General features: G+C 35.1%; 1 protein-coding gene across 1 annotated transcript in view; it reads left to right on the top strand.

Annotated features, from left to right (window-relative positions):
• The first annotated feature begins 6,919 nt into the window (after positions 1-6,919).
• LOC132565221 (calcitonin gene-related peptide type 1 receptor-like) overlaps positions 6,920-20,466 on the top strand; it is a 93,451-nt gene continuing 79,904 nt past the window's right edge. Inside the window, exon 1 of the mRNA XM_060229857.1 lies at positions 6,920-7,028. Within this exon, the coding sequence (XP_060085840.1) occupies positions 6,920-7,028 (109 nt within the window). The remainder of the gene's footprint in view (positions 7,029-20,466) is intronic.

Below are 20,466 nucleotides of genomic sequence, written 5' to 3'. Positions count from 1 at the left end.
ATCTTCCTCATATTTTACATCAATCTGCATATCTCGAATTCCTACGTAGTAAGTTCGTTTGTCAGTTGTTGACATTTTGTACAAAAATCGTAAAATTGTGAAAAAGCCCAAGATCATCGAATCAACTGCGACATGTAGCAACCATGGGTTTGTGATTCTGGCATATTGACATCCAGCAATGGGAAATTCACAATAGGAAAATTGATATCATCACGCAGGGTGGAAAGCCATCTCGTTTTGGTTTTATTGTAGAGAAATATCGTGTATTTGATTTCCAAACCCAGTGGGTATATATGATGAACAATGTCAATATTTATGTACGACAATATATACCTGAATGTTAACTCAAAGGACTTCAAAAGGTCTGTGTGACCCGCATATATGAACTTTATGATAAAATCATCTACGACTGAACCCGTATGTAAAACATTAAGAAAATACTGAAAATGTCAACATATTAATAATCCAAACTCATATTCAATAGAACAAGGACAAAATATGAACAAAAGAAAGATTTAAACGGAAACTCATGAAAAAGGACAATGAAACTGAGACCAGGAATTCCGGAATAGTAAGCGGTTTTGCTTCATCGACGACAGCCGCCATGTTAACCTTGGTCAATCCAAGTAAATATATCAACGCATATCATGAAAAATAACAAATTGATAAAAACAATTAAACACATATTAAACACTTGCACAGTTATGAATTTAATATAAACAAACGCATGTAATTTACATTCATTTATTCAAATTTAATTTCCTAAATGTTCATGAATTATCTACATCATCTAAATCAGTGGTAAATGAATAAGTTAATCAATATTTATAAAGTTAATGCTTCACGTGCCGGACACTTACATAAAGAAAACACTTGTACATATAGCTGTATTGTTGAACACATCATTTCACCAAGGTTACAACTTTCACGCTTGAAATACTTCTATATATTAGCATTCCGAACACGTATATAGATAAAACTTTATATATACAAACTTTTTTTTCATTTCAGTTATAACAAGCGCTATTATACTCACGGGCAAATTAAACCTTTCGTATCTATTCAAACGTGTATAACTTATTGCATTTTAACACGTGTGACATTTCCACTCTCACACTAATATTATATACTAACAGATTTAACAGAAGTACGTACCATGTACATAAACACATATACCATAACTTATATATCGGGCTAGCTTCCCTCCCCATTCTAAATTTTGACTTTTTTTTAGATCACTTTGGATGTTCTTCAGTCGCCTCCTAGTTTTCAACCTTTAGACCCCTAGCATCACTAACGAGTCCTAGAAGGACAAAACAGCTGTATGATGTCGTTTAATTGATTGTTTGGCACTACTGTATCTAATTTGTGTTCAAAGGTGCTATTCACTTTTATAAGTCTTTTGTACTGCTTTTTTGTATATACAAGAATATCGAACGAATCATTACAGATACAAATTTGAAACCCTAAACACAATACATAAAACCTTTACACTTTCTGTAATGTTCACGTGCATGTAAATACAAAAAAACAGTACAAATAATCAATTGATATAATGTATTTTGCAAATAGTAATTATAAATTTACTAATGCTTGCACGATGTAACCTTGAAATAAATTGTAGATAATTACAGGTTTTTTTTCATGCAAGGAATACATTTTACTTGCAAGGTTAAGAGATTTGACCTTGGCGCACTCACTAACCTACAGTTCAACTCATGATCAGTTAGGAAATCTAATCGATATTGGATCCTGGACTACTGGGTGTCCTCGGTACTGGATAAACAGTTACTCAGGATTAAGTTTGATTTGTATGTGGGGTCCCTGGTAAGTATACATCTAATGCAACACAAAGCTGTAGGCCAATCTGGTCCGCTTAATATCTCTATATTGCAACACCCTATTATATCTACAGTAACACCCAACGGATGTCTCTCCTATCACCCAATGATACAAGGTCCGGGTTTCGATCTATCTACAGAAACATCCTGTTCGTGGTCCTGGCTTACAGCGTCCACGGTAACGCGCAGAGATATGTACCGTGGTGGTCTACTCTGTATCCCAATGCTTCTCCTGTCGCTGTTATTGCTATGAGAGGAAGCAACATGACGAACGACGTGGGTCATTCCGTATAGGAAATGAATCTGTACGAATGCTACTTCCATGCAAAATTTTTTTTTAAACTTTGTTGTAGCGTGCTGTGCTATGAAACAGTCGGGTCGGACGCCAGTGCTATCTATGTCCAGATAATATGTATATTAGATTAAACATGAGAAGGTTTATATCTCACTAAAGGAACAAACAGTGTTTTTCCCATTCTCTCCCAATCATTCAAAAAATATTTAACTAAAAGTGTCACATATGATTGCTTAAAATCATGTCAGATTAAATCGAGTTAAACAGACTTAGTATGACATAAGACTTTTACAAGGGATTTCTATACCAGAACTTAATATCTATATACATGCATCGAAGCATCCCACTGCTACAAATCCGTATGTGCCTTGCCTCAGCATGAGAGAGAAACAGCACGGGCCGCGCAATTTCCATGCAACATATGTGCAGTGAACATCGCTAATGCATTTCTTCTCGTATCTAAAAGTTTTTTTTTTATATTTTCAAGCCTTAACGAGTAGGTAAATGGTTATAATGTAATGATTAAATAGGTCAACAAGATCACACTGAAGGCTAAAATTGGTGGAAAACAGAATATTTTCACACGCTTTTTTTGCTGTCGTAGAAACTTTAAACTCTGGTTTGTTGATAACAGCCATCGACAAGATTAACACTCCATATATATTCTGTGTAGGTTTTGTAGTAAAATTGCATCTAAATCAGAGTCGAAATAATTTTTCATTGTCATCATCAAAACCGTATCGTGGGATTTTTAAGCCATTGTGGTAAGTTTGCAATTTTTTCAGTGTGATCGACATAGACAAAATAATGTTGTGGGTTGTTTATTAAATCAAAGTTGTGAAGTTGGGTATTGATACACCAAATAACTAAAGATATTATTTCTAGGTTATAATAAAACCCTGCTTCATTATTCACAATCACTTTAAAGGGAAACGGTTGGATTTTAAATGTTGTAGTGTTGTATCAGGGGACGACACTGATAGTATTGTTTTTTTCAGACGAAACTAGAACGATGCTTGGATTCCGGTAACGTCGCAAAAGACGGTGAGCTAGACAAATTCTCTTTGTTTATGGCGCTGTTTTTTCACATTTCGCTTCCGTTCAAACCGTGACACGTTGTCGGCAAACCGGATATCCCTCTGATTTGTTTACACCGACATCAGTGGTTACACTATCGCTATAATTAGGTCAGCAAAGGTCAGTAAACAATCTGTTACGTTTCACGTAATTGAACTTCTGAAATATCCGTGTCAAACTTGACGGCCATTTTAACGAACGGTAACTCTAACTCACATAAAGAAATAGCGACTTCACAGACACAAATTTGACATCTTTAATCGAAATTATGATATTTAAATAATGGTGACGTTTTCCACACGAAATGCGATAGATAAAAATGTAACTTGTTCAATGATTCTAGTTGCAATTTCATTTTCTCAATCATACCAACAATGTCTACACAGTTCTTGCCTTTACAGTCCGTCGGAACACCACATTTTAACTGATAATTGTTTTTTTATATGTCTTGATTGTCAATTCTTACTATTTATTTATTTATGTGACAGCACAACCGAAATTTATGTTTAAATGGACGAAATGAGTAGATTTTGTTATTTGTCCGCATGCGTTTGATTTCGGGCAAGCATTGTAACACTTGAAATCAGACTCTTCACATAATTCAAACACTCTCTGAGCTTCAAACTAACGCTAGTCGACACTCTCTGTTGTGTCTACCACCCATGGCTGTTTTGATCAGAGAGAGCAGAGTTCATCACGTGACCTTTGTAAAATGACCTCTTGTTTCACGCTATACGCGTGACAGAGCGAAATAAATTAATTTCTATGAAGCTGGATCTAAAATTGCACACATTGTTTACACTCTCCAAACGGATAATGATATAAATTAGTGCTGGGTCGCTCCAATTTTATTTTAATTGTTTGACGTTGTTAACAAAATGTTTATGCAAACTTTGAAATATCATAACTACACAATTTTACACAGAAATTTAGATGTTATAATGTTTTTTATTAGTTATGAAATGAATATCTAACCATTTAGTCTCTTTAATGTCTGCATTTTGATTCGTACGTTCACGCAGTAAGCAGGTGATGTCTTGTTTATATAACCAGTAAAAACACGTAGAATGCACAATAGTGACAATCAGTTCTACCGAAAGGTACCACAGGTGTTGCAAAATAGTTCAGCTACAACGAGGAGGTGGGTGGGTTGGAGGGGTTGGGGGGAGAGCTACAACGAGGAGGTGAATGGGTGGGGGGTATAATTGTTAAATGTCACTGCATATCGTAAAAAGGCGTCTAGTTGTGGAGCGTCCCTTGCGAATGGGGATAGGATGGTAATTGAGACGACAAAATATAGAATTTAGCTCTCAATGGAAATAAAGACCACGAAAATAACTCTAGTGATCTTTAAAGACTATTGTCCGTTCTGATATCAATTTGTGTAGACTCAACTGCTGACAATGTGTACGGACTTCATCTCGCGTTTGTTATAATGGTGACACGTAACACAAAACATTTCGTGGTTTGCTAAACAGATCAGCCAATTGAAACCTTCGTTATAGTAGTGGTGTAGCACTTTGTCGTTGTCTACATTCTTAAATTTGACTCATAACAGGAAAAATACGGTCGACGGAAAAACCCTATATCCTTGACTATCCGTTTATTTACAAATATAGTTAGAATTAAATAAGTAAGCGAGTCGTCGTTCTCATTAAATGCACAGGAAATAAATCTAGATTTCGTTTACTTATAGGTTAGGTATTTACTTACTACTCACTTACAATATTTACCTACATGTATCCTCCTTGTCATCTAGATATGACGTTTAACATGTCCGGTTGTGTATGTATCCTATTTGATCAGTTATAACGGCTCACTTCTGCTTGTATTCCTTCCAATGCTGTGTAATATATACCGTGCTATACACACGGGGTGTGTATACAGATCAGGGGTTTCCTTGTGACGGAGATATAGCCCGTGATTTATCTATAAAAGACACCAAAACAACCATCGTACCTGCATTACTGAATTGGCCGTTCAGGACGAAGCAAGGCATAGGCGCGTTCGATGCTATCGATGATAGTAAGTTGAGTACGCTAAGACTGACTACTTAATAGCCGTGGACGAACTGATACACCAAACACGCTTCAGGACTACTCGTAATGCAGAAACTTGTGCACGTGCGGATATTCATCTGTAAGACGTCCAGCGGGAATAGGGCATGAAAACATACCCTGAAGTTTTTTGGTAAGCTAATCTGAACATTTGAGAATGACAATGTATTAGTTTAAATTTGTGTATTTAAACTGTTTAAGTAGAGTTATTCTTCAGAGAGCTTGTTGTCTCTGATTGATAATACCATGTCACGTGACAATGACAACTGAGTCTCTAGAGATTTTGGAAGCGAGTTTCCTCGATCGGGATGTTAAAGCTAACTTTGAAAAGTGCATATTGTTGAGAGCAAATTCCTCTATATATTTAACGTTCACATCCGGACTTATTTAAGAGGTGTCAGATCCAGTGTTACAAAATGAATCAAATCGTGTGTTATTTCATGCATGCAGCAAGGTTCATTCGGAAGATCAGAAGATGACCACATATCCCTTAACTAAGAACACAAACGTTACATTCCTTTGATGTATTTGTACCACGTGTCATCATTAACACCAATACATTTTGATTTTATTCATGTAGATTAGAATTAGAAAAAAAATGCTGATACTTTAATACTGAACTGTTTCTAGAGAGAAAAGCTTGGCAACTTTCATTCATCACGTATTTACTATTTTTCCTAAGGCATTTAGACCGAATAAATCCTGTGTATAGGTCTCCGTAGGGTAGCAGTCGTAATAGGACAAATTTGTTCTGTGTTAATAGGGTTTACACATGATTAGAAATGTTTTGAAATTTCTCTGTAAGTGTAATGTCAGCTTAAAGGGATGCCGAATGTAGCAAAATAAACACTTGAAGGTTTAAAGGAGATTATCTGAAATTGTAGTGTCCGCTAAATCGCCAAACGATGATGAATAATGGTGTTCCTTGTCAATGGATGAGGGTATTACAGTCGACATAACAGAACATCTTGAAATATTTTGGTTTGTTGTTTTCTATAAAAGAAAATCACGGAGTGGATGTGACATGGCTTTAATCTACCAGAACAACTAGCGTGAAGAGTATTTTTCTATAAAGGACGTTTTCAGTACTATCTCTGCTAACCTGAGGCTAAATCTAAATATATAAACGTATCTCATAAATGGTTGGTAGAATAACATACAATGTGGAATGGGATGTTTTGACAAGATAGAGGCATACCTCTATATGTAAATACCCAACACAATCACACAAGTCTATTTCATACTGGTGTAATTCGGCGAGAGAAGATACACGTGTAATATACTGAGGTATACATCACTTAATGTTTATCTTTAAAAGCCTGTGATTTACAGCGTCGTTTTTTTAAAACTTTCAATTCAAATGCTTGGTATAGATGTTAGACTATAATTCTCGTAATTTTGATGCTATCATGCTTATTTACGTTCCAGAAAGGTTCGGATTCACAACAGGACAGACTGAAATAACACCGGTATTTACCGCAGAACTACGTGGATGTATACATAAACAAATCAACGTGTTTTCATGGCATAATTAGACAATGTTGACGATTTATCTGGTGACATAAACCATCGTTAATGTAGTGTACTGGCAAATGTCGTGCACCTGATAGGCAACAAGTGATAACGTTTGGAGTACTTGTGAATACAGCATGTCTGGAAATGATTCCTTAAGCAAGTCGAATCATTTGCAAGAAATATTGAACGCAGCTTTTCTGAAATGTCTGCGGGAGGTCCTTTCCCAGCCTTATCCTGACGACGGTAAGTTAAAATTTAAACTTTATTTATTTAACTTATCTAATCAAATTCGAAGTTTTGAATTAAAAAAAAAAACCCAAAGGTAATAATACTAAAGTGTTGTCAGTGTTAGATAACACTGCTCACGACTTTCCTTTTATCAACTATTGATTTCAAACTTCGTGTTATTCAAATATCTGTTTAAACAAATCCAACAACTGCAGATGTCCTGAAGATGTGTATTTACACGCGGACATTTCATATCATTTCTGTCATAAAATCCATTTTACTTGTTGTCCTAGCGTCTCAAAAGTGTCTGGATTTTAACAGAGGACGTACTGGGTAGGATTCCAACGTCTCTGTCAACGATATTAGCGGTCAGATATGTCACGTGTCTTCCGTGTTTTGTTTACATTTTGTACGACTTCCTTATATTTGTAAATAAAAGGGAAATTTTAAACCGAAAAAATACACTCTTAGTCATAATGAGTCAAAATATGTTAAATGTTAACTTTTTAAAATTATTACTAACCCCGTGTATATAGAAAGCTACCCAAGAAAAACCTCTTGTGATTCACGCCCTAGTACACATATACAACGTAAATATACTGTACAGTCTAGCCATAACATCACAAGAGAGAACTTATATCTCCAACAAGCTAAGAGAAAATATACAGAGAAAATTAAATTGATAGAATTCAGTTTAAATTTCAGACTTGAATTTCTTAATTTAAATCTGACTTAAATTGCAAGAGTACTTAAAGTCTAAAATTTAGAAATTTCAATACCGATCAAGAGCCGGCGTTTCTTCTTAAAAACCAAGCGACAGAGATAGTTTGCATAAGTTGTAAGTCAATAATACACCAGGTAATACATTAAATGAAATGCACACAAGCTCACTTGGGTATAACATTTACTGTCGTTTAGATACAAAGTTATGAATACATTTGTTTTCATCAATACTTTTTGCACAAAGGATATGATCTGTGTGTTAACCAGCACGTATATTCAAATAGAAATCATTCTTGGTAACTTTTTTTTTCAAAATATGCTCAACTTGCTGATAACTTAAACATAACCTGGACCATTATACGAAAACAAAATCAGCATATGAAATATATATATAGAATGTTATTTTGATAAATGGCAAACATGAAACATTCCATAAACATGACAATATTGTAACAAAAATAAACAATAACAAATCGAGATAGACCCCTTCAGCTGACAACACTTAATACCGATATATGTTGCAATTAGCGAGTAATAGATTGAGGTAGATCACATAATAAGATAACATTTTGTTACTCAATAACATCCTATTGTTTGAATAAATACATCACGTCACTGAAGAAGAAACAACTCGCTGACAGTTGATATGTTGTATTGATTTTATGTCTGTCCTTCCTTATTTCTGTTCATATATTGTGTTACTGAAGGAAATAGGGTACAACATACTCTACGGGGACCCATTAAGCTGTGATAATTTTTTCAACGTATCAAGGAAATGTTTGTACGATGTCACGTTGAAGTGAAAAATATCAAACAGATAGCGAATATGAAAACAAAATTCGACTCGAATTTTACAAAAGTATGTCATCGAGATATAAATTCGTCTCTCTTGACCTAGGTACATAATAATTATGATATGCCGGATCTATTAATAGGATACCGGAAACATCTGTGGTAATTTAACATATATGTACACAAAGTATAAGTATTGAGAGGTCAAAGAAGGGGTTTGTTTGAATTGAAATGTTAATTTATTTGCGAAATCAATTAAAATGCATTGTAATAATGACAGCAAACTCAGATATAAGTGTCGATGTGTGTTAATTACAAATTTAATAGGAACGACGATGTTAACGAAGCCTTCGGCCATTTTGCACACACGACACAGATAAAACCCCCTTTAAACACATGTTACAGTTAGGTTATCATGTTGACAGCGAGATAGAACATGGCTCTATTACTGACCAATTAAGGTCAATGTACGAGTGGGTTGCAGCAGTATGTCTTAAGTAGGAGATTCTCGTTCATGTCTTGCTGCTATTTATCCAACATTTTCCTTCCCATAGCGCATTGCGGTGTCCTCTAAAGTGTAAGGAACGATAACTCTGGCAGAGAAAATTTTTTATTCAAAGCGGTAGAACCTTGATAAACTTTACGCGTCAACATCGCCGATCCTGCAATCTTGTGTAATCATTTACGCTCAGACTGACAACAGGAATCAAATGTAACGTGTAGATATAGATACTATATGTTGCAGAGCGAGTTTATGAATGACCAGGTGTTCCCTGCCCACGTGTTTCCTCTGTTTGTCTAATGAATCTTGATTTGTTATCGGTACCACTAGAACAAGCTAAGTGTATGTCGATCGGAAAAGAGTTGTGATTTTTAGATAAGCTATTCTTCTTTATTGGTCTCATTTAATATATATGCAAGTAATATGTTTTTTTTTCAGTTTTCCTCGCAGGCTGTCAATTATCATTCATTGCAAAAATGAACACCATGGTTAGAAAACTATACTGGACAATATTAATACAAGTTTCGGGCGAGTATCTCGAAGGTTCCTTAAAAAAACAAAGAGTCTTTTTGTTTAAATGCCACACTGACACAAAAACTTTCACTAGTGATTGCAAACTTTGCAATCTGTTCTCATTAGTGTGTTACACGTATCAATCAAACACATAACACTTAAATGTGAAGGTTACGCGATCATGCTCAAGAAGGACGCCTCTGTTTGCCAGAAATAACTACAGGACCATTTTCGTCAACGGAGATTCAAAATTGTACCTGTTACTACTGTTTTGATTGAACTGAATCAATTTTACCTTGTTTCATGACAATGCTATTATAAGCTTAACGACTTTAAATCCTCCACTCTACAAAACTCAACAATAAAAATGCAACTGTATATTTTAAAATGCATTTGCTCCACGTAATTTTTAGTTTCTCCACTCGGCCTCAGTTGATGTGAAACAAAGCATTTGAATTCTGAGATTTGAGTTTGCATTTTGGTGATATGGAATATACATTTCTATAATTACTAAGGCATATTTCATTACTTAAATTTAGCTTTGATAGCGGAAGGGATGTTATCAACATGAACGTTTTATCAATAGTGGCTAATTTCCTGTTTACAGTAATGATCGGCTACAAATGATATCTTCATTGATTTTTATCTAACTGAATAACGCTGTTGCTATCTATCAATGACTTACAGTAATATGATAGTCATGCAATTTGGTAAGGAGTTCCGGGTGTCAGTAAAACTTATGTTCTATTAGGCTATAATCCTACTATGAAGTTACCCTCATTTATAGAGAACAATAGAAGGAAATGAAATTCAGTTTAACAAGAATTTTGTGTGATATTAAACGGAACTTTACAATAACAGCAATTAACTGAATGCTACATATGATTCTACTTATGATAAGATATATCCGTTTCGTTAAATGTCTGTCTGAATACTTAACACTTGGCAATTATTAAAGAGAATGGGAATCTTAAATCCATGATACAGCGACTTTCAGTAGACTTTTATCAGAAACCATCGAGCGATAACACCTGAATATAATTACATTCTCGTTATACCATCAATTACATTATAAAGTTATATTTCTCTATAACAATATGAATACTCTTAAACATACTGAAAAAATAACTGTTCGCACGTGTTCCCCATAAGTTTTGTTAACGGTGGGTAAGTATGAAGGTTTAGGTGTAAAAGACATCTGGTGAACATGAGGTTGCCCAAATATTGCATAGTTTACTCTTAGTGGTTGTATCAGTAAAACTATTGTTTTCTCCGTGATATTGTTGTGATTATGAAGTCAGTAGGTATTTTCAAGTTTTGTCTTGTTTCCTCGATTTAGCTTTTATGATACTTTGTTTACCTGGCAAGTTAATCCTGAAATAGAATGGGCGATGTAGTCTTTATATCAGAAATACTCATTACTGCGATAACTTAATCGGAAGTGTTTAGTTTCTCGATAACTTAATCGGAAGTGTTTAGGTTCTCGATAACTTAATCGGAAGTGTTTAGTTTCTCGATAACTTAATCAGAAGTGTTTAGAATCTCGAAAACTTAATCGGAAGTGTTTAGGTTCTCGATAACTTAATCGGAAGTGTTTAGGTTCTCGATAACTTAATCGGAAGTGTTTAGTTTCTCGATAACTTAATCGGAAGTGTTTAGAATCTCGATAACTTAATAGGAAGTGTTTAGTTTCTCGATAACTTAATCGGAAGTGTTAAGGTTCTCGATAACTTAATCGGAAGTGTTTAGGTTCTCGATAACTTAATCGGAAGTGTTTAGGTTCTCGATAACTTAATCGGAAGTGTTTAGTTTCTCGATAACTTAATCGGAAGTGTTTAGGTTCTCGATAACTTAATAGGAAGTGTTTAGTTTCTCGATAACTTAATCGGAAGTGTTAAGGTTCTCGATAACTTAATCGGAAGTGTTTAGGTTCTCGATAACTTAATCGGAAGTGTTCAGGTTCTCGATAACTTAATCGGAAGTGTCTAGTTTCTCGATAACTTAATCGGAAGTGTTAAGAATCTCGATAACTTAATCGGAAGTGTTTAGGTTCTCGATAACTTAATCGGAAGTGTTTAGTTTCTCGATAACTTAATCGGAAGTGTTAAGGTTCTCGATAACTTAATCGGAAGTGTTTAGGTTCTCGATAACTTAATCGGAAGTGTTCAGGTTCTCGATAACTTAATCGGAAGTGTCTAGTTTCTCGATAACTTAATCGGAAGTGTTAAGAATCTCGATAACTTAATCGGAAGTGTTTAGGTTCTCGATAACTTAATCGGAAGTGTTTAGTTTCTCGATAACTTAATCGGAAGTGTTTAGGTTCACGATAACTTAATCGGAAGTGTTTAGTTTCTCGATAACTTAATCGGAAGTGTTAAGGTTCTCGATAACTTAATCGGAAGTGTTTAGTTTCTCGATAACTTAATCGGAAGTGTTAAGGTTCTCGATAACTTAATCGGAAGTGTTTAGGTTCTCGATAACTTAATCGGAAGTGTTTAGGTTCTCGATAACTTAATCGGAAGTGTTTAGTTTCTCGATAACTTAATCGGAGGTGTTTAGTTTCTCGATAACTTAATCGGAAGTGTTTAGGTTCTCGATAATTTGGTCGGTAGTGTTTAGGTTCACGATAACTTGGTCGGTAGTGTTTAAGTTTCTCGATAACTTAATCGGAAGTGTTTCAGTTCTCGATAATTTGGTCGGTAGTGTTTAGGTTCACGATGACATAGTCGGAAGTGTTAAGGTTCACGATAACTTGGTCGGTAGTGTTTAAGTTCTCGATAACTTAATCGGAAGTGTTTCAGTTCTCGATAACTTGGTCGGTAGTGTTTAGGTTCACGATAACTTGGTCGGTAGTGTTAAGGTTCACGATAACTTGGTCGGTAGTGTTTAGGTTCACGATAATTTGGTCGGTAGTGTTCAGGTTCACGATATCATTGTCGGTAGTGTTTAGGTTCACGATAACTTGGTCGGTAGTGTTTAGGTTCACGATAACTTGGTCTGTAGTGTTTAGGTTCACGATAACTTGGTCGGTAGTGTTTAGGTTCTCGATAACTTAATCGGAAGTGTTTAGGTTCTCGATAACTTGGTCGGTAGTGTTTAGGTTCACGATATCATAGTCGGTAGAGTTTGTACTACAACCTCAGGTGAAGACCATATTATGTTTTACATTATAGGAAAATACCCGTCCCTCCTCATCAATCTTTCTCTCGTATAGACCTTAATAACCCTCATTATCTAGCAGTTTCAATAAAGGATTAATTCTATAGAGAAATACTACAGCGTGCTGATGGTCCAAATAACTTCCGTATCAAACTAGCAATCAGCCTGTGAAATGTGCCATAAAGAAATTGATTCAATCATGATCGATGTGTGTTATTAATACCCCGTACAAATCCCGTTAGATAGCCTTTACGTAGCATCTTGTCGGTATGCATACATAGCACCGACTAACAGCTCTTACACTCCTAATTTGATACAGCGTAGAGATAGTCAGTCACCTGCCCTTAATACTATTTCTCGTTTAGTCATTTGTTCTGGTCTGTACATCACGCCATCAAACGTGCTATGGTTCATTGTGTAATTTTCATTGTGTCCTTAATTGAATGCTTTTAAAAGACACGTTAGACTCGAGGTTGAGTACATACGCATCTGTTGGAAATAGGAACCTACCTCTCGTTTTATGGGAATACCGACACTTCAAAGAAATAGTGCATTAATTTGATCAATGTTTGTTTGCATGTATGTATGTATGTATGAGAGTTCCATGGGGAAATGGGGAATCTCAACACACGTATTATTTCGTTTTTACATACCGATTGCCACTGTTAAACAAATCTTAAGTGATACGATATTAAATATCATATTTACCGGGGTTCACTTACTGAAATGATAGTATTTTATATCTAGGATAGGCTTTTAAATACATGCAAAATTAATTACCTGCTCATCGAAACTTTAACATTCAAAATGTTTGCCATTAATATATAAAAACGAGTCCTAAAGGGGTTAAACATATGATGTAGCTTTTTGGCACTATTATAACTACTTATTTAACTATGAAAAATACTGTTCACTTGTGTATTTTTGCGCGGTATTCATCTTGTGTCCCTAGTCCTCATTACAGCAACTACCATCACTTTGGTATCTCAGTACACAGTATAATGATGCAAAATATGTATAATGACATTCTCTCGAAATCTTGGCAGAAAGCGGCGATAAAATTGCATGAAAGAATGTAGGAAGATATTTTTTTCCTATACTGAAAGGAAAGGCACGAGTGTTACGTTGTAAAATAAGTATCATAAATATCTCTCGGTTGAAAAAAAAACCGTTTGATATCGAATGTGTTTCATGGTTGTCGCAGCGTTCGTTTAGTATTACTTGAAAATAAATAATGATGGGTGTGTATACTCTTTTGATGAAATCCTCACACAAACATGTGCTCAGTATATATAAAGAACCAATATAATTTTTACTTCTCACACGCAATATCACAAAGCTAATCAATTCTAATTGATTTCTATACTCATTCCACCGTACATCGTGTGCTCTTTTATTGTCAGCCTACCTACCCTGTGATCGATTGAAATTGAATTAGACCAATATAATGCTTTCATCATTGATTCTTTTATATTTGATTACACAGCCAGGTAAGTTTGAGTGACAGGTGAAAGAAACGAGCGTTTGATATTCTCTAATTGTAAAAATTTTAAATCTTTAAGAATTGTCACCAGGTTGAAATGATTTGCCCATACTACATACGGATCGAAACTAAAAAAATTCAAATATTTAAGAATTGTCACCAGGTTGAAATGATTTGCCCATACTACATACGGATCGAAATTTTAAAAAAATCAAATTTTTAAGAATTGTCACCAGGTTGAAATGATTTGCCCATACGTCATACGGATCTAAACTGAAAAATTCAACCATTTAAGAATTGTCACCAGGTTGAAGTGATTTGCCCATACTTCATACGGATCTAAACTGAAAAATTCAACCATTTAAGAATTGTCACCAGGTTGAAGTGATTTGCCCATACTTCATACGGATCTAAACTGAAAAATTCAACCATTTAAGAATTGTCACCAGGTTGAAGTGATTTGCCCATACTTCATACGGATCTATACTGAAAAATTCAACTATTTAAGAATTGTCACCAGATTGAAATGATTTGCCCATACTACATACGGATCGAAACTAAAAAAATTCAAATATTTAAGAATTGTCACCAGGTTGAAATAATTTGCCCATACTACATACGGATCGAAACTAAAAAAAATTCAAATATTTAAGAATTGTCACCAGGTTGAAGTGATTTGCCCATATTACATACGGATCTAAACTTTGACGTCTTTTTTGTTAGTTATACTTCTGTAAACATATAACTGCACACTTTCTCCCCGTTAGAATAGGCCCAGAAAGATTTCCATGACCAGATTCCCGATGTACTGGTTTTGCCCATGAATCAGTCACACATATCACGTCGGATTTTTCGTGGCATGTGCACTTCAAATCAGTTGGCTATTTACGATGATCGAGAATAAAATATGAGACTGCCGTCAGCTTCAATCATTTTAACAAGTGTACTTTTCCTGTGTGCTTTGTAGGATCATTATTATTTAAAGAACTTTGCGTAGGTTGCCCGTAATTCGTCATCCGGGAAATGCTCCAAAGACATTGAAATCTTTGAGGAATAGGCTAATGAATTCAATGTAGATCATATCGGTCACTTTGAACTACTGACAAAGCTCCAATGGATTTTTTTTCCATTTTATTACATATATTTTTTGGGGATTATCTGATTTCCATTCCTCGGCACATTCATTCAAATATGGCTGAGAAAGGTAGCGTTCCGTTTGTTTAACAAACGCACCGTGCGGAAGTTTGATGATATTGTTCAATATACACGTGATAATGCCGATTGTATTTGAAGTACACTTCAAAATGTCACAAATTTACTTCAGGTATCTTTGTAACTCTTTTTTTATCAATTGAAGTAAAACAGTAGTAAGTCTATTTGTTTGCTTGGTAGACTTGGAGGTCGTGTAAATAGACACTTATAGTGCCTCTGTCGGCTTCGAGTGTCTTAGGTCGAACGTGATTTGTTTTAACTGTAATCTGATAGGTAGAACGGATCAGGCGAGGTGAGGGATAAAGATATTTATTTTCTTATACACGTGCAGCATTAGCATATATATATATTTAAAAATAACCGGTTGCTTGTTTCACCGGCAAGTTACATACCATCTTTACGTGATGACTGGCCTGTGTATCTTATCAATAGGTAATGGTGTCTATTTGGTTTCATTATAATATGAAAGGTTGGGAGTATAACATAGAATATGTTGAAATCTGAATGAATTGAAAAAAATTAATACCATTTTCTTGTGTAAAATGACTGATTAGAATGAAAAGGTTATATAATGTTTAATTTTAGAAATGTTTGTACACAATGATGAAATCGTGAACTTATATTATTAAATATGGATATTGTATAATTGAATTTCTGAGAACCATCAAAAACATAATATTTGTTTTTATCATACAACTGACACTGCTATTGATGGAACAAACCTGCCATATATAGTTTTGCTGTATTCGGAAGTGACGGGCAACAAGTGGTGTGATGTGATTTCAAAAATGTTTTGATTGGTGTGTTGTGATTTCAGTAATGTTGTGATTGGTGTGTTGTGATTTCAGTACTGTTGTGATTGGTGTGTTATGATTTCAGTAGCGTTGTGATTGGTGTGTTGTGATTTCAGTAGCGTTGTGATTGGTGTGTTATTATTTCAGTATTGTAGTGATTGGTGTGTAGTAATTGGTGTGTTGTGATTGGTGTGTTGTGATTTCAGTAGTGTTGTGATTGGTGTGTTGTGATCGGTGTGTTGTGATTTCAGTAATGTAGTGAATGGTGTGTTGTGATTTCAGTACTGATGTGATTGGTGTGTTGTGATTTCAGTAATGTAGTGATTGGTGTGTTGTGATTGGTGTGTTGTGATTGGTGTGTTGTGATTTCAGTAATGTTGTGATTGGTGTGTTGTGATTTCAGTAATGTTGTGATTGGTGTGTTGTGATTTCAGTAATGTAGTGATTGGTGTGTTATGATTTCAGTTGTGTAGTGATTGGTGTGTTGTGATTTCAGTAGTGATGTGATTGGTGTGTTATGATTTCAGTATTGTAGTGACCAGACTGTTGTGATTTCAGTAGTGTTGTGATTGGTGTGTTGTGATTTCAGTAGTGTAGTGATTGGTGTGTAGTAATTGGTGTGTTGTGATTGGTGTGTTGTGATTTCAGTAGTGTTGTGATTGGTGTGTTGTGATTTCAGTAATGTAGTGACCAGACTGTTGTGATTTCAGTATTGTAGTGACCAGACTGTTGTGATTTCAGTATTGTAGTGACCAGACTGTTGTGATTTCAGTATTGTAGTGACCATACTGTTGTGATTTCAGTATTGTAGTGACCAGACTGTTGTGATTTCAGTATTGTAGTGACCAGACTGTTGTGATTTCAGTATTGTAGTGACCAGACTGTTGTGATTTCAGTATTGTAGTGACCAGACTGTTGTGATTTCAGTTCAGCATTGTAGTGACCAGACTGTTGTGATTTCAGTATTGTAGTGACCAGACTGTTGTGATTTCAGTATTGTAGTGACCAGACTGTTGTGATTTCAGTATTGTAGTGACCAGACTGTTGTGATTTCAGTACAGACTGTGGTGATTTCAGTATTGTAGTGACCAGACTGTTGTGATTTCAGTATTGTAGTGACCAGACTGTTGTGATTTCAGTATTGTAGTGACCAGACTGTTGTGATTTCAGTATTGTAGTGACCAGACTGTTGTGATTTCAGTATTGTAGTGACCAGACTGTTGTGATTTCAGTATTGTAGTGACCAGACTGTTGTGATTTCAGTATTGTAGTGACCAGACTGTTGTGATTTCAGTATTGTAGTGACCAGACTGTTGTGATTTCAGTATTGTAGTGACCAGACTGTTGTGATTTCAGTATTGTAGTGACCAGACTGTTGTGATTTCAGTATTGTAGTGACCAGACTGTTGTGATTTCAGTATTGTAGTGACCAGACTGTTGTGATTTCAGTAGTGTAGTGACCAGACTGTTGTGATTTCAGTATTGTAGTGACCAGACGGTTGTGATTTCAGTATTGCAGTAAAGTATTATTGTTATGATGATTCCGTTGTCTACATTATTTCTAACCGAGAACCTCAGATTACCTACTTGGATTGACCAAGGTTTATATAGCAGTTGTCGTCGATGAAGCGAAATACACTTACTTTTCCGGAATACCTGGTCTTATGCTTCTTGTACTTTTCCTTGACTCTCATGGTAAAACATTCTTTTGTTCATACTTGCTCTAGGATTTATCGTATTTGAGCTTAAGGTAACGTTGCTGTGGAGATGTTGGTATATTGTATGATTTCATTTCCGTAGTGAATATACTGACCTATTCAACATTATAAACTTACGAATTAAAGAATACAACACCGTTTTAGCATGTAGACCGATGACTGAATAGAGTGATCTCTGTCATCATTCTGACTGTATCAGAATTCAAACGAAATACAAAGTAGTCTACATGAGGGGGTCAGGATGAAGTATAGAAACAATTAACCAGAAATTGGTCGAGACCTGGCACTGGACATAATTTGAGCCCGATGGATGGTTGCCGCCTTGAAGACGTCTATCTTGGCTATTTTCATGGCCAATCCGAAATTATGTTTTATAAATAGCGCTGGTGGTATAATTGTGGAAAATGACTTGCGATGTGGGTCAGAAAGTGAATATAGAAATTAGACCTGATTGTCTGAGTATTGTTAGGCTTCGCGACTGAAAAACAAACTATAAAATAAAAAAAAAACTTTTAATCTCATGAACCATTTTCAGCACCATGAAGAGGCCAGGTATATTTTGGTTTGATCTATTACTTTATTTCTTTATCAATTATTACATATCATCTAGCAGAAACTAAAAACTGCTGACTAGACATTCCATAATTGGGTCGATATTTGACTTATTGATCTATAAAGTTTTACAAGTTCATCTGAAAAAATTGAAAAGTGCTCTGCTGACAAATTGTGTCAAATATTGCGTGAACAGAATGGAATTGTTAAATATACTAGACTTAGATTGATCCGGGAGATAAAATAGTATATGAAATTATTAGGGATCTTTATTTTATAATAGGAATGTCTAAAATTACCTGATTAAATTTTATTTGTGTTTTTCTCTTCATAAATAATCTAAAAGATCAATAGATATGTAATTAAAAAATCTTACTAAGACTGGGGTGATAATACTATGTTTATAGATTTAAAAATAAAATCTGTCTTCATTTGAAAAAAAAAAAACATTTTAGAAATTTATCTAAACGTACATTGTATTTAGCGACTGCACGATAACTGCATCTCGTTATACTCAGATAACGGAGCAAGGGCAAACAGCCGTACATAGACTACCAAATAAGTATGTTCCGTGGCTACTGTTGATAATGAATCAATTTAACTGCTTGATCTTACATCCGACTTCCAGCATTGCCAAATTCTCCGTTAAAAAATATGACATGACACAAATTTCAAAAGTTTGAATTCTTATGCTTATTTCATTAACTCTTCTATCCAACAACAAAATGGCGGACAAGACATGACTATTTGGAATCTTCAATCGATATAACTTTGACCTTGACCTCGACCTTCAGTTTCCCTAAACGGAACTACTCTCTACCCAGCAATACCAGGTTGTGATAACTCAAGTTTCTTGTCATACACTTTGAATATGAAATACATGTTCTCAATAAGTCGATTAGGAGGGCGATTTGACGGCTTTTCTTGAAAAGATGTCAAAGCACTGAAGGGTTAGTTCTCCTGTGACAATCATGATGTTGTCGAGGAATATTTTTGATGTTATGAAACTGGACGGAAGCAGTACACTATTAAAAAAAAAGTAAGATGGTAACAGAACGGGACAAAGCTCACAAGATATAATTTTTCAGGGATCGATAGGAAAATGACTAAATATAGATTCAGTAGGCTGTTGCACTTATCCGGGAAAACATATGTCTAATCTATAATTGAATCAATGGAAAAATAAGGCCGGCGGTGCATTATGTCAATAAGACGCATGTTCCCACATGCAATATTTATATGTTTACCAGGTTACCTGGATGTCGATAATATACGTTATGATATAACACTAGTGTGGACTGTAATTAGTGGCGCAACCGATCAGCATCTGTGGTACCAATTGAACGGTGTCTGAAACAGATAACAGTACTTTTCGATGTATCACCCATGAAAAAATAAAAGATTACCGTCTACACGCCATGTTTCTTGAAGCGTTGTCTATATTACTATAGATACGTTACTGCAATATGGAAAATACTTTAGAATTACCACAACCTCACTTTTTGCAAATGTGTTGAGCGTCTGTCCGAATTAGCAAAGCTTTGGGTTCCGTCCTTATACCGTGAAATGGTGTTTTGTGATCCCTGCATCGGGTGGGTACATATTGACTGGTTTGCTCGTCATAAGAACGTTTTGAGAACGAATAGGGCTCCAGGTTGCCGTTTACAGGTATAGCATTTCAGTGTGATAGCGCTTTAAAAACAGTAAGAGATCGTTTCCGTCATGTACGTTTGTACACGGTGTTTGTGTGACTACGACTGATGCGAGGACCTAATAAAACAATAAGATCAATAAAAGATATATTAGTATAAATTCAAAAGGTGCTTTGTCTTAATTTTTACAATTCAGTACACTGTCCTTCCAAGACACACACAATGGATGGTAAGGAAATGTGCATATACTATTTACATAAAATCAAGCAAGTTGAAATGACAGATATAAACACATAAGATGACAAGTAACATGGAACGGAAGAAATGGGTACGAGTTGTCTTTGGGTACGAGT

The sequence above is a fragment of the Ylistrum balloti genome, unplaced genomic scaffold, assembly GCF_031769215.1.
Source record: "Ylistrum balloti isolate Yb309-2 unplaced genomic scaffold, AGI_CSIRO_Ybal_v1 Utg369702, whole genome shotgun sequence".
Taxonomy (NCBI): Eukaryota; Metazoa; Mollusca; class Bivalvia; order Pectinida; family Pectinidae; genus Ylistrum; species Ylistrum balloti.
Note: the sequence above shows the minus strand (reverse complement) of the source record. Positions and strands in the feature narration are given on the sequence as shown.